At 36.5% G+C, this 13,913-nt stretch overlaps 1 protein-coding gene across 8 annotated transcripts in view; it reads left to right on the forward strand.

Moving 5' to 3' along the window:
* Positions 1-13,787, forward strand: part of LOC106064567 (uncharacterized) — a 16,623-nt gene extending 2,836 nt beyond the window's left edge. The window contains exons 1-8 of one of the 8 annotated variants that reach the window (XM_013223152.2): positions 1,132-1,334; positions 2,432-2,605; positions 3,637-3,726; positions 6,117-6,210; positions 8,467-8,553; positions 12,059-12,229; positions 12,873-12,948; positions 13,355-13,787. In XM_013223152.2, coding sequence (XP_013078606.2) covers positions 3,675-3,726; positions 6,117-6,210; positions 8,467-8,553; positions 12,059-12,229; positions 12,873-12,948; positions 13,355-13,465 — 591 coding nt within the window. In that variant the 5' untranslated portion in view covers positions 1,132-1,334; positions 2,432-2,605; positions 3,637-3,674 and the 3' untranslated portion in view covers positions 13,466-13,787. Of the gene's footprint in view, positions 1-1,130; positions 1,335-2,431; positions 2,606-3,636; positions 3,727-6,116; positions 6,211-8,104; positions 8,164-8,466; positions 8,554-12,058; positions 12,230-12,872; positions 12,949-13,207 lie in introns of those variants that run through there. The other 7 variants (XR_008778323.1, XM_056031641.1, XM_013223154.2 and 4 more) reach the window with 7 other exon arrangements.
* Positions 13,788-13,913: the final 126 nt, after the last annotated feature.

Raw genomic sequence — 13,913 nt, forward strand, 5'->3', positions numbered from 1 at the left:
TTTGATGATGATGATGATGATCGGTATTTGCCCGCCTTACCACTTCTCTTAACTTTGTTTGGCCTGCGCTCTTCTTACTAGGAAAAAAAGAAAGTGTTGCAGACGCTAGGAGAATGAATTTCTGAAGTTCGAGTTCAGGAAAACACTTCTGTGAGATAACGCACTCGCCCAGACACCCTAGATAACTATGGCGGTGTGGTCGCTGTATAAAAAGTTTATTGTTTTGTCAATTTTAAAATTTCACAGCTTCATAAGATAGAAAAGTCTATGACCTATTTTGGTGTAAAGATTGGGCACTAATTCATTCCATTTTAGCGTATTGTTTGTGGTTGTACCTAGGTGTCACAGCATTGGTTGATAGCTACTGGGACATGACCTAGTTTAAGTTCACTGAGAACACTAGGGTTTCGTTTTTCACGAGAAAATTAAAATCTCGTGTAAGTCTCGTTTTGGGAGCTGACCACATGGTCAGACATCAGTTGAGCTGTTGTCCTTGGAAATGATGGACGTATATTGAATGTTCATATAAGTAGAAGATCCTTAGCATATATAATAGTTCAGTAATCATGAATTAATATCTTGTGAAATAATATTCATCTAGCTTAAGGCTGGATCATATATTTAAATTATGTCAATAAACGTGCAACGTCTGCTGAGCTAAGAGTTCTTATGAATTGCAATGTTGTTGTGCTATTCTAGTTATAGTACTCATTAGTAGACATGCGCGACAACAAATCAAGTGTAGAGAAGTAGATTTAATTATTACACAGCAGACACTTTAATAAACACCAGAAGAGGTGTTTCACAAATCTGAAGTTACACTAGGTAGGTTATTTCTATTATTGAACTTGATCTACAGTTTGGATGTTGATCTTAATCTCTGCAAAATGGGCTTTAGGCTTTCTAAATTGTACAATAAAGATTAAATCTAGGACTTTAAATTATTTCTAGTGAAATTCCAGCTCAAGTTAAGTACTAGCTAATATGTTATTTACATCACAGACACTTAGGCCTACACAGAGATTTCTAGGTTTGTGATTAAGATTTGATTAGATTATTCCATGATTTGATAAAGTGCGCCTAGCATAAATATAGCATGTATATTTTGAATTTATTTCCTTTTGAACATAGTGTGGCGCACACAGAGTCACGTTTTGAACACTCAACATTGTAGGCTACGTTAACAAATTTTTAAAGTAAAAACTTTTAGATCGAAATGTATCATAAAACACAAATGTGATTCTGTAATAGCGTCGACCAACCATGGACCAACTAACTAAAAACATTAACTGACATTGACGTAGCCTACATTGGCTAAAGTTACACAAAAAAAGGTGAGAAGTCGCATAGGTTTGTTTACGATTGGTGACACTGAATGAGGTCCATTTTTTTTTTTACAAATAGAATAATAAAACCTAATGTAATACTCAGAAAGACACAAAGATATAGGAATATAGGCACATTTCTTACTCCGTACGCTAGAACAAATTCATACAAGTGCTCTTTCTTTCCTAGTGACATTATATCAACATAACGACTAGATTGACACATGAAATGCGTAGGACGTAATTATCTTCTTTTTTAAATAACGCCTGTATTCTATAAGATAAGATCTAGGAATGTGTGTGTGGGAAGATCTAGATTCCAGAAATCTAGATGAAATACTCTGATAAATAGATATGAGTATAATATAGGCTACGCAATAGACTCTTGTGATTCTATTCGAATTCCTATAATTTTGATGAGGCCTATTTATAATAATTATAATAGATCCTGTGTGGTACCCCAAAGGTCCAGCAGACCAAGGGATAGGTGAACGTGAATGTGAAGTTAGATGTGAACCTGGCCTAACTGATGTCTTATAATGAGTATCTAATTGATTTGTTTTGTAAAGGGTCAATCTCTTATTCAAAGCCTGAAGAAAAAAAAACATTTCCGATTTAAAAAAAAAAAAATTCCTTTAGTTTTATGTTCGATGATGTTGCAGTTGCACTACATTTCACGCGCTAATATGAAAAACTACTTATTAATTGTTGTTTAAAATTATGTTTTACGTATTTGCATAGTAATTAGACTTTTTCTCTTTAAAAAAATAGTAACCGTTTTTTTTTGTAAATGTAAATGTTAGTATGACAGAACTTACATAACTTAGCATTACAATTCTAAAAAGAAATATTTTTTTTTTTTACCAAAAATCTAAAACCATTTGCATAAATGTGTTTAAAAAAAAAGGTAAATATATATCTCCCTTACTAAAAAGCCTCCAGTTTTTGTTACTATTAATAGTGATTAGTTGTAAAAATGGTGTATTTTTATGAAAAAACTGCTTGCATAATTGATTTAAAAAATTAGATTTTTCGCTTTCAGAAAAGAAAAAAGTAGCGTTGCATCAGAACTTTGAATGATGTCCGATTTTCATTTTCTCTTCTAGTTTCTGAGATCTAAACGGGACGGAAGGACGGACGGACAGACAAGGCCACACAAAACTAATAGCGTCTTTTCCCCTTTGGGGGAAGCTAAAAACAGTACATGATTAGAGCATGTATATGTACAATAACGCACAAGATATAATGTTCATACCCCAGTTTCTCTTAACATTACAACAGTAAGTTATATATTGTTCAACGATTTAATTGCCGAACAAAAGAGTTTTTGTGTCTACTTGTTTTTTTGTGATCGGTGTCTTCTATCTTCTTTGTGATGATAAAATATTAAAATCATGAAGATGAGGAAGATTTTTTATGCTTAAAATCTTTATAGGTTTCCTAGCAATGTTTTTCTCAAATAGGTGTCCAAGTGCTGTTTTTTTTTTTTTGTTGCTTATGATCTTACTAGCAGCATTTACAATTTTATAAGTTTATTTTTTTATTGTTCATATTGCCATACCAGGCAGTGATGTTGAAACTAAAAATACTTAAGATGTGAACATGGTCAAACATTGATGGATGACTGGATTTGAACCGCGCCCTCTGCCACTACGCGCCGTCCTATGGGAGGTTTTGGCTAGAATATATAATATAAACCGGGAGGCCCTAACAATTTTCAATTCTGAAGGAACATCCGAACCATGTAAACATACAGACTGAGACCAAGATGTTGACATGCCCCCCCCCCCCATCGACCCACCTAAATAAATTTTAGGTGATGTGTGCGAAACGCACAGGATGACATTCATCAGTTTTCAGTCCTTTTTTTTTTTTTTGAGAGATACCATAAATTAAATAAACAATTTTCCTGTAGAAAAAAATGTTAATATTGTTTCATTTTGTTTTTGGACCCACACGCACACATTCTATGCCTAATGTTAGTGACATAATAATTACACAACAAACTGAAAGCCAAATTGTAATGGACAAAAAGAACTCTTGTTATTTCCATAGAAATACTTTGAACGCAAACAGAAATAGATGTGTAGGGACTAGCATTCTTGTTAAATATATAATAAAATGAACATATATATTGTGGCTACCACATTTTGCACCAAACTGACCACCGTGGTCGCGCCTACGACTTTGAGCTACAAAGGCATTTTGGCCTTTGTGCATTTGTTGTTATTCTTATTGTTATCATATTTCTACCTGAAAACTAATAGGGTCACAACTACTCTCATAAACGTTTTAAACATCATTATTTCAGTAATCAGTAGCCTACATCTCTTGTTTATCTGAAGAGCTATGGCCAGTCTAGGCAAGGATTGCAAACCTGTCACCAAGCCACCAACTAAAAGTAAGTCACAAAATCAATTGAAGAATAAGTTTACAATTAGGTACATACTATGACACAATAACCAGAGGCGTAGCTGATAGAGGGTGGAATTTCGTAACTGTTTGCTTTAATTTTTGTTATTGTAGGTGGGATTTCAATGTTAAACCATCCCTTGCCCCTGCGCAACCAAGGGCAGTTTTGAGTTTAAAACCCCTACCCGGGGGGGGGGGGGCTTGAGGTTAACCTCCTTCTCTTCAGTAAAACAAAAAATAAAGCAAACGACAGTCACCAAATTCAATGAGCGTAGCCCAGGGGGTGGGGTGGGGTGGGGAATCGGCACCTTCGAATCGATATTGGTCACGGAGGAATGCGGAAATAATACCTAATACGTGCCGACTCGAAAAAAAAACTTCTACACACTTCACCGGCCTACAGCAAATAGTATTGACAGCGTATGCGTATTATGGAGTGGTCACTTTTAATAGGCGACCAAAAACGTTTTTGGCTTTAGCCAGACAGTAATTGTCTTTGCTGATTGGAGCTCTCATAAACAAAATATACAAAGACACGCTGACGCTGTAGACTCGCGCTCTTTCTCTGAGTCGTTCACCTCTGCCACCGCTCTGCCTACTGCCCAACATATTTCACTTTATGCTGGGATGCTACCATCATATCCCTGTACAAAAAGGCGACATGTCTGATTACTTAAATTACCATCACACTAATTGGCTGTCATTAGCGAGGAAAAGCCTACTTCTTTAACGACTGCTCGACTTGCATAGTAAACGATGTGTTCTCTGGAAGTCAATGTGGCTTAGAGCTGATAAGCGTAGGCCTATATCAAAATAATTTTCGTTCATCATAATGATGGTATTCTAGATTTGATAGTCTAATGTTTTTTATTATTGTCTATAATACAAACCAGTTGTCTTGTTCCAAAGCTATTATCAAATTTTGTATAGGATTTTCATCCATCCCAGTGGCGCTACAGCCCATGGGGGGCTCTGGCCTATTTCAACACATCCTTCCATTCAGATCTCTCCTGGGCCTTTCGTCTCCACGCCCTAACCCCAAGCTGTTACAGATCTGCTTCCACATCATCAATCCATCGCATTCAAGGTCTGCCATTGGGTCGCCTGCCTTTTGGTTTTTGCCTGTAGGCCTATACGATTTTCGCTCCTCTGTTAACTGACATTCTTTCAAGGTGACCTGCCCAACGTAGCCTGCTCTTATTTTATTTCGGTCACTATTGGTGGGTCTTCATACAATTGATAGATATCTCATGGTTAGTGCGTGTCCTCCACCCTGTTTCATCCTGTATAGCAGCATAGATTTTCCTAAGATTTTTTCGTTCCCAAGTATTAAGTACATTTTCAGATGTCTTACACATTGTGCTGGTCTCGCATACATTGCTGCTGGTCTTATTATGGTTTTGTATGTTATTTCCTTGATATTGTTTTGCTCTTAAGTAAATGGTGTGTGCTATAAAATGCTCTAGGCTGTTGCCTCCTGCTATTCTTTCCTTTATTTCTGTTAGTAGGTCATTTTTTATAATCAATTGCACTTTCTAGATATTTGAAAGTTTGGACGTTTTCAAATTCGTGGTCTTTGATTTTGATATATTGTCCCTCTGTTTGATTGTCTCTTGTCATTGTGATGTACTTGGTTTTACTGTCATTGTCCTCAAGTCCTGCTGGTCGAGATGCTTCCTCTAGTTGTGTGAAGGCTCTAGCAATGTCAGAGGTTTCTTTACCCAATAAGGCAATGTCATCGGCATAAGCAAGGTATTGTAGAGGTTGGCTGTATATCTTCCCTGTTGGTTGTGGACCCGTGTTTTCTAAAGTAGTTAGTAATAGATAGGATTTTAGGTCTATAAAATAATTATATCAGCTTTTTCATTGCTGAATAACTTTAGGCTGCTGTAACAATTTAGTGACGATGAATAGCCTAGGCTAGCTTCCATATAACAAAAGAACAGATAAATTTGAAATTGTTCAGTACCGAGACCATTCTATAATTTTCTGTATTAAAGTAATATTTTCCTTTAAAAAAAGGTAACATTTGGACTATAGGCCTAATACTATTACTTTTGAAAATACATTATTATGATTAAAAAACAAACATCAGAGTTTTGTTTCAATAACACGTTGTTCGCAGTGTTTGTTGTTTTGTTTTATTTACGGATAGTTCTAGTTATTGATTCCTATCTTTCTCATGTGAGCAAGACTTAGACTAAGTAGAAAAAGTCATTCTATAAAATGCCTAGATTTCTTACTTTGCAGGTAAAACTCTCTCTCTCTCTGACACACACACAACACATTGGATTACATTTCCTATATACAGAAGAGATAGAATGTCGTTCTTTTCCCAAATGTATTTAGTGTAGGCCTATGTCTCTGTCGTTTTTTTAGAAAGCAAAGAGTCGAAACTGAATCGTACGATGAATTACAACAATATACGGCCATGGATCTCAAGCCCATATATACCACTAGACAAAATAGTCAGGTAGTAAATGTAATAAATGTTCTGTTATCAACATCTGCATATAGGATACATCCCTACATCGATATATTTTGCTATAATACAATAAAACTGGTCATGCGGTAAGCGCGCTGGACAGTCGTTCGGTCGTCTCGGTGCCACCGGAGGTCCCATGGTTTATCATCTGCCCGCTGCCATCCTCCGTCGTCCTGCGGTAGGTTGGGTCAAAGACGATTAGGCCCTATAATAATTTTCATTTATCTGAAGGAACATCCAAAACATTTTACAAACAAAACATTTTTACAAATATAACAAAACAACAATTGTTACGCATTATGGAACTTTACTAGCTAAAATGGACATTATGGTAACAAAAAAGAGGGACAGAACAAAACTAATTTAAAAAAAAAAGAGGACATGGTAAAATAAAACAATGTTACAGATGAAAGAACAGTGATAAAATAGAGAAGTGAAAGAATATTGATAAACTAGAACAGTGATAGAACATTGAACAAAAAATAGAGCATTGATTGAAAACATTAGAGCCTACAATATAATAGGCCGCTAGAGGACTAGAAAATCTTAACAAGGATTTTTCCTTTTTTAAAAAATATGTACCATTTATTAGTTATAAAGAGTAAAATAATCGCTCTATAAGATAAGGATCTCACGTAGGCCAACTAGGCCCCATATTGACCTAAAAAAAGTGTGTTTTTTTCTTTTTCTTTTTGATGTATTTGTCCATGAATTTGCAAGCTGATTAGAGGAAATGTTAAACTTAAATGGTAGGCTACAATTTAGCCACAAGATAGGGGCCTACTAACGAATCTAAAAAAGAAACGAGGCAAACGCTCGGAAGATAGACAATGTAGGTGCTATGCGAGGGATGGATGTAACTGGTGGCACCCGAGAATACTTCCATGGTAATAACCAGACAGGTGAACTGATGGTGCTTCGATGTCTACAATAGTTTTACCATGACCTTATTTTGTTATTACCTTAAAATAAACTATCATAAAAACCTGTCTTGTAGGTTGGGATCTAAAAGGGAGTCGGGGATTGTATAAACCTAATCTAAAATGAAAAGAATATGTCGTTTAGGCCCTACATATAAGACATACCTGCCATGGCCTACTGAACTCATTCCACCTCTCGTTTTTATATGTAGGCCTATCATTTTCTTTTTTATAAATAAATTGATTAAAGATTGTAAATTAGAAATAGCACAACATTGATTGCCGCTTAAAATGACTTGTATTAATTTCTCTAAAAAAAAAAGGTTAGGCTACATAACTAAGCCTATAACATAATTCGTTTTAAGCATTTCACCAATCGTCACAAACATATATCAGCTTGACACCATGAGTTACGCTTGAAAAAACACAACCACCTCCACAATAGGCCTACAGAAGCCTGTTTTAATAACTATAGGGCCTTCACTGTGTTGAGGATACATAAACCAATTCTTCTTCCCTGATCAGAAACTGAAGTGATCTTAACATTAATGTGCTGCTGAAACGTAGACTCAAAAATGATAGTACACATTTTCCGAACATCTAAATAAAGAAATGAAAAACACAATAGACCTAGATCTATATCCTCCAGAATTCATATCAGTTACTGACTGCATGGATCTAGCTGTTAATGAAACGTAGCCTACCTGTACATGTTTTCAATTACACAAAAATTTTGTTCCCCATACAAACATGATGTTATTTGAAGAGGTCGGGTGAAACTTTTGATCAAAGAGGTTCAACGAATCTTGTCAGTTGTTGTGGCCAATGTTGATCTAGATATTAAATGTCCTTCATGAATTTTTATATCAAACTTTCTTTTTGTCATTCATTGAAATTTGAACTTGCGCCAATCCATGAACACACACAAGCCATTTTCCCTCCTTTAAAAAAATCGGGATCCGCCTTAGGTTGCTATTATGGTTGAGACAGCTATATCTCCTGTGATGTCCATGACTTTAAGGTAATTAGTAGGCTATAAGTAGTACAAAGTTTACAGTTGTCTGTCATTCATGTCTGTATAGGCTATAAGAAAAAGTAGTGTGGTGGTGGTGGTGTGTGTGTGTATGTGTTTGAGAAGATCACTTCTGTTGCTGAGTTTAGAAATGATAAATTCTTTCTAAACATAATAATATGTTCCTTAGAATGAACATGCTCTTCTGCACACATACCCATACTGTACTCATCACACTAACTTCATTCACACATAACAGCTCTAGACCTATGCGATAACTTGATTCAAACCTTGTTGGTTCCATTATTGCAGACCACGAGCTGTCAGTAAAGTGACGTCTGTAGGAATCCCACAGCCTGACTTCATTGCTGTACCGTACATAGAAGACGTCTGTGTAACGTAAGTGAATTAAATTAAACATTGCACATCGAGCAGAGGAGCGATACTATTACAATAATTGCATTGGCAGAGGCGTCTTCTACAAGATAACGTTTTAAGTCGATTGTTGCAAACGCCTCTCTTTCATAAACTGTATAAAGATCCTACCGCATAAGTCGATTGTTGCAAACGCCTCTCTTTCATAAACTGTATAAAGATCCTACCGCAAAGAGAAAATATCTCTCAATATATTTTAAAATTGTTACTCTCAAATTATGTCGCCTTGCTATATTGGTCTACGACTACAATTAAAATACAATACAGGCCTATTTTTTTTTACCTAGCACCACTTTAATAAATGGGCGCCCTACCTGTTGTGAAGGACTGTTCTAGACCTAAATGGAGGAGGAAGAAGAGCTATTCATAATTAGCATAGGCCTACTTCTTTAGTTTCACCTTATTGATTAATAAATACATTCCATTCGAATATAAAAAAAATGGTAAAGAAGGACGTTAATTGATCAACCGCCTTTTCCCGACCAATGTGTCAGTTATCGGTATACTATACTTTAGAATTTGTTAAAGTCAAACGCTAAAATTATGACTTGAAAAATCCTATCTTCTACCAGGATTCGAAATAATTTTCTTTTAGCAACACTTATACTCAAATAGGTGCCGGTACTCAGTGATGGATTGCCTAACTTTTAACTACTAATAAATTAATAATAAACGTTAGAATACAAGAAAAGTCATATTTTTTCCCCCACATTGGAAAATGTGCTGGTACGTCATACGGTGTAAACGACCTCCTGTTGATGTGGAACTTCATGCTTATGGATACTTGCTGGAGAAAATGTCTAAGACTTTGGAACTCCAAGCCTTAGGAAGCTTGCCTCTATCTGCCAGTCTGAACAGACTTCTGTCAGTGAAAGATCCAAGCAGATGTAAATTATTACATCCCAATTACCGAAGGCTCGGATTAGAAGCGAGGCCAAAGCACACCGAAGAAAACTACCTCATGTTCATTCTCTGTACCACATAAGCCGTGCAGGTGTCCACTATTTAAAACAAACAGCCCCTTGAAGAACGGTGTGTGTGAGGTGCCATGTTTGGTGGGGCTTTCTTCCATCCCCGCAAGTGCAATAGGCACAGCAACGGGGGTTATGGTTTTTACAGTGGCTTAGTCGTTGGAGTCGAGGATCACAGCTTTGAAAAGTTACATTGTGCCCAGCTCTAATTAATTTTACTGTTGTTGACACGCCACGTGTAACAATTGATCAGAGAGACTACAGATCATGGGCGTAGCCAGGATTGTTTTTCGGGGGGGGGGGGGGGGGTTTGGGGGGGGGGTTGGGGGGGGGGTGATTTTTTTTCTCCCCCCCCCCCCCGACCCCCCCCCCCCGGCGAAAAAAAATTATATGTATTTATGTGTGTGTGTGTGTACATAATCTTTATTACATTCTGACCCTTCATTCTTTCGGAAGACGTTTATTGTGCCCTAGAATAGGTTCTTCCATGAGTTAGTGAAAAAATTGTAGATTCCCCGACATTACTAGCAAAGGGGTCTGGGGGAGCGCTAGGAGCTCCCCTAGTGCGGGGCGAAGCCCCGCCGCCAAGCACTATTTCTGATATTGAAAACCAACAAAATGCATATTCTGAGGTATCTACAGTGCATTTTCCTGCTATTAAAAAGTTCTATTTCAAAAACCTAATGTGCTATTCTTACTGACTTAGACCCTCCCACGCCGTTCGGAGCATTTGACGTCAAGCAGTTTCCATAAAAATCTGTCACTGGTAATGTCTGAAGCCTCTTTCCACCTACCATGAGGACCTCCATGAATGAGTGGCGTCAAGTTGTACTAGGATATCATTGCAACTCTTCTTATGCGTAATTCATTTTGTCGGAGAACATGTCCCGCAAACCTCATGCGTCGTTCTCTCACAATCTTACTAAGGGGTCGACTCCCAGTTCGGCATAGGATTTCCTTGATTTAGATCCGATCTCTATAACTGACTCCTGAAATCTGTCTTAGCCATCTTTGTTAAGCTATATTTAGTGTTTTTCGATTTCGGTAGATGACTATTCACTGCAGTTTATTAATGGAGCCCTGCCACTGGTAAAAATGTGTAACCTCTCTTGAATACGCTCTTAGAATTAAGTGACTCTAGTTTGCTTTAGATTTTAAATCGAAAAGAGAAGTTTTATCGTCAAAATCTTCTGTTGGGGGTTTTCCACCTCAAAATGCTCTGTAGGGGGATCTTAGACTCCAAACCATCTGTAGGGGTTTTAAACTTTACTAAAAAAAAAAGCCATCTGTAGAAGAAACTCAAAACCCCCGATTGGCTTGGCTACGCTCAAATAATTTTAGTGTGTAATTTGCTTTTTTTTTTTATATTGAAGATGTATTTTTAGCACCAAACCCCTCTGAATGGGGGTTTAAACTCAAAACCCCATTCGGCAACGCTCATAGCATTTTGAGTGCGTAATTTGCTTTTTTTCTTACACTGAAGATGGCGGGGAGTTTAAACTCAAAACCCCATAGACTACACTGATAACATTTTTAGTGTATAATTTGCTTTTTTTTTTTATTATTAAAAAGAGGTATTTTTTACCTTCAAACCCCACTGAAGTGGGGTTTAAACTCAAAACTGAGTCAAAACCCATTTAGCTACGCTCATAACATTTTGAGTGCGTAATTAGCTTTTTTTATATTAAAGAGGGGGTTTATCGTAAATTTTAGACGGGGTTTTAAAATCAAAATCTTCCTTAACTGTGCTCTAGGAATTAGGGGATTTCTTTTGCATTTTTTTTTTGTTTTGTTTTATAGAAGAGGGGGAGTTAACTGCAAAAACCCCAGGTTGGGGGTTTAAAACTCAAAACCCCTGCTAGGGGGTTTTAAACTCAAAACCCCTAGTAGGGGTTTTTAAACTCGAACCGCTCTGGTAGGGGTTTTAAACTCGAACCCCCCTGGTAAGGGTTTTTAAACTCGAACCCCCCGGTAGGGGTTTTTAAACTCGAACCCCCCTGGTAGGGGTTTTTAAACTCGATCCCCCCCTGGTAGGGGGTTTTAAACATAAAGCCCCTTTGGTTGTGCTAGGGCAAGTGATGGTTTAGTATTAAAATCTCACCTAAAATAAACAAAATCAAAGCAAAAAATCAGTCACTAAATTCCGACTCTTTTTTTTTTTGGGGGGGGGGGGGGGGTTGAACCCCAAGAACCCCCCCTGGCTACGCCCATGCTACAGATTAATATGATAAAAATCTTAATCCATATGCTAAGACAAATTCGTAGATGTAGCGGGTTGCCCGAATCATCCAGGAAAACCAATGACTTAACAGAGTTTAACCCCCGTCTCTAATTAACTTTCACCTAATAACTATTTCCCCACCTCAAAAGACGGATTCTTTAGGCTTATTAAGTAGGCTCAAACTTGGATGATAATAACTTGAATATCTAGCCACCTATGCCTACAATTCAGCCTAGTTATTTTAATGTACTTATTTTCTTTTTTAATCTAATTCCAGAAATGGCACCTCTTTGATTCTGGACGAAGGGCTTCTATGTAATGAAAACTACAAAACTGCTTCTTGGGCTACAGAGAACAAACATGAATTGCAAGTTCTCCACCGTCATCAATGGGGTGTTGGCAGATCAAGCAGCACAAAAACTCTGGTCCCCAATAATTACAGAATAGTGTATGTCTAGTAATCTTTGTTATCAGAACAGTGTATGTCTAGTAATCTTTGTTATCAGAATAGTGTATGTCTAGTACTCTTTATGTTATCAGGTGTTTTGTACCTGGCTCATTTAGTCACAATTTTCATTAAGACTGGAGTAAGTCAGCATTCTGCATTTATAGTGGGCTTATAATCAGTAACTCTAACTTTTCCCCAACTTAAGTCAGGTACTCATTAGAGTTGGGTGGACTCTGAAAATTCTAAATTCCAGTCTTCACTCTGATTCAAACCCAGGACTGCAGGTTCAGAAGCCAAGCACTTAACCACTCAGCCACAGTGCCCTTGTGACTTAATAGGCCTACTCTATAATGTCTATAGTTTGTAAGTCAATAGAGTTAGATTCAAATAAAAAAAGTAAACTTAACTTTCCTTTCTTCGATGTTAATGTGAAAAACAGTTTACAAAAAGACTCATCTCCTAATGTGTCTGCTGGGCCTATACACTTTACCAGATATTGGCAGATATAAGCATCTCTATGTGCACTATACCTTTTCCTATGCTATGCTACTTATGGGCCTAGTGTAAAAGTTTGAATAACTGTTTGCTAAGTCACAAGTATGTTATGTAATTAATGGAAACTTTTCAATTTATTTCTATGCAGATCTGGTCCTGATTTTGACTATATCAAAAGTGTTTCACCACAAGAAGACAAATTGTCAACACCATTCAACAATAAAGTAAGCATTCCAGTCTAAAAATTAAAATAAGCAATGATTGACATTACCCTTCACTTTTTTATATTATGTACCCTGCACATCAGTGTTGGGAGACTTTAACTTATAAGGCAACAGCTCATAACATAATAGTGAACAATACAATTTGAATGAGACATAGTTGATTGTTTAGAAATATATAACTTGTTTAAACTACTCATAGGTAGCAGCAGTATTTTAAATAGCTAGACTAATCATTTGTATCATACATTTTTTCCCCCAGTTGTTGTTGCAGTTGTATTGAACATCATGCCATTGTGAGAAACAATACTATCACAGTGTGTATCTGTTTCCATGATATCATTCATTGCACTAATTAGGGCAAAACAGTAAAGATTAGAATTGAATTCAAACCATGCCATTCTTCCAGATTGTTATGGAACAAGAGACTCCATCAAATGTAGTTGAAGCCAGCCAGTTTCTGCATGAAATAAGACATCATCTATCACATAAACGGAACATTTCAAATATTGTTGCATAACATCATCTTTAAAACAGATTAAAGATTGTTTCATCATTAAAGATTGTTTAATCATTAAAGATTGTTTCATCACCTGGAAATATATGACAGTGTTACATCTCCTTTGAAATATATTATGGCGTCAAATCACCTTTGAAACATGTTATAGAGTGTTACATCTCCTTTGAAATATATTATGGCGTCAAATCACCTTTGAAACATGTTATAGAGTGTTACATCTCCTTTTAAACATTATAGGTTTACATTATATTTGAAATACTGGTATATTATAATTATAAAAGATTACATCTCCTTTGAAGGTATTAAAGAATGTTACATATTAGTAGCAGTCTGTGTGCATTGGTTGTATCCTATCAGTAGTATGTATTTGATTGAGTATTGATAGTAACTACATGTAAATGATGTACCTGTAATCCTATGTTATACACACATACCCAGAGCTACACAA

The sequence above is a fragment of the Biomphalaria glabrata genome, chromosome 6, assembly GCF_947242115.1.
Source record: "Biomphalaria glabrata chromosome 6, xgBioGlab47.1, whole genome shotgun sequence".
Taxonomy (NCBI): domain Eukaryota; kingdom Metazoa; phylum Mollusca; class Gastropoda; family Planorbidae; genus Biomphalaria; species Biomphalaria glabrata.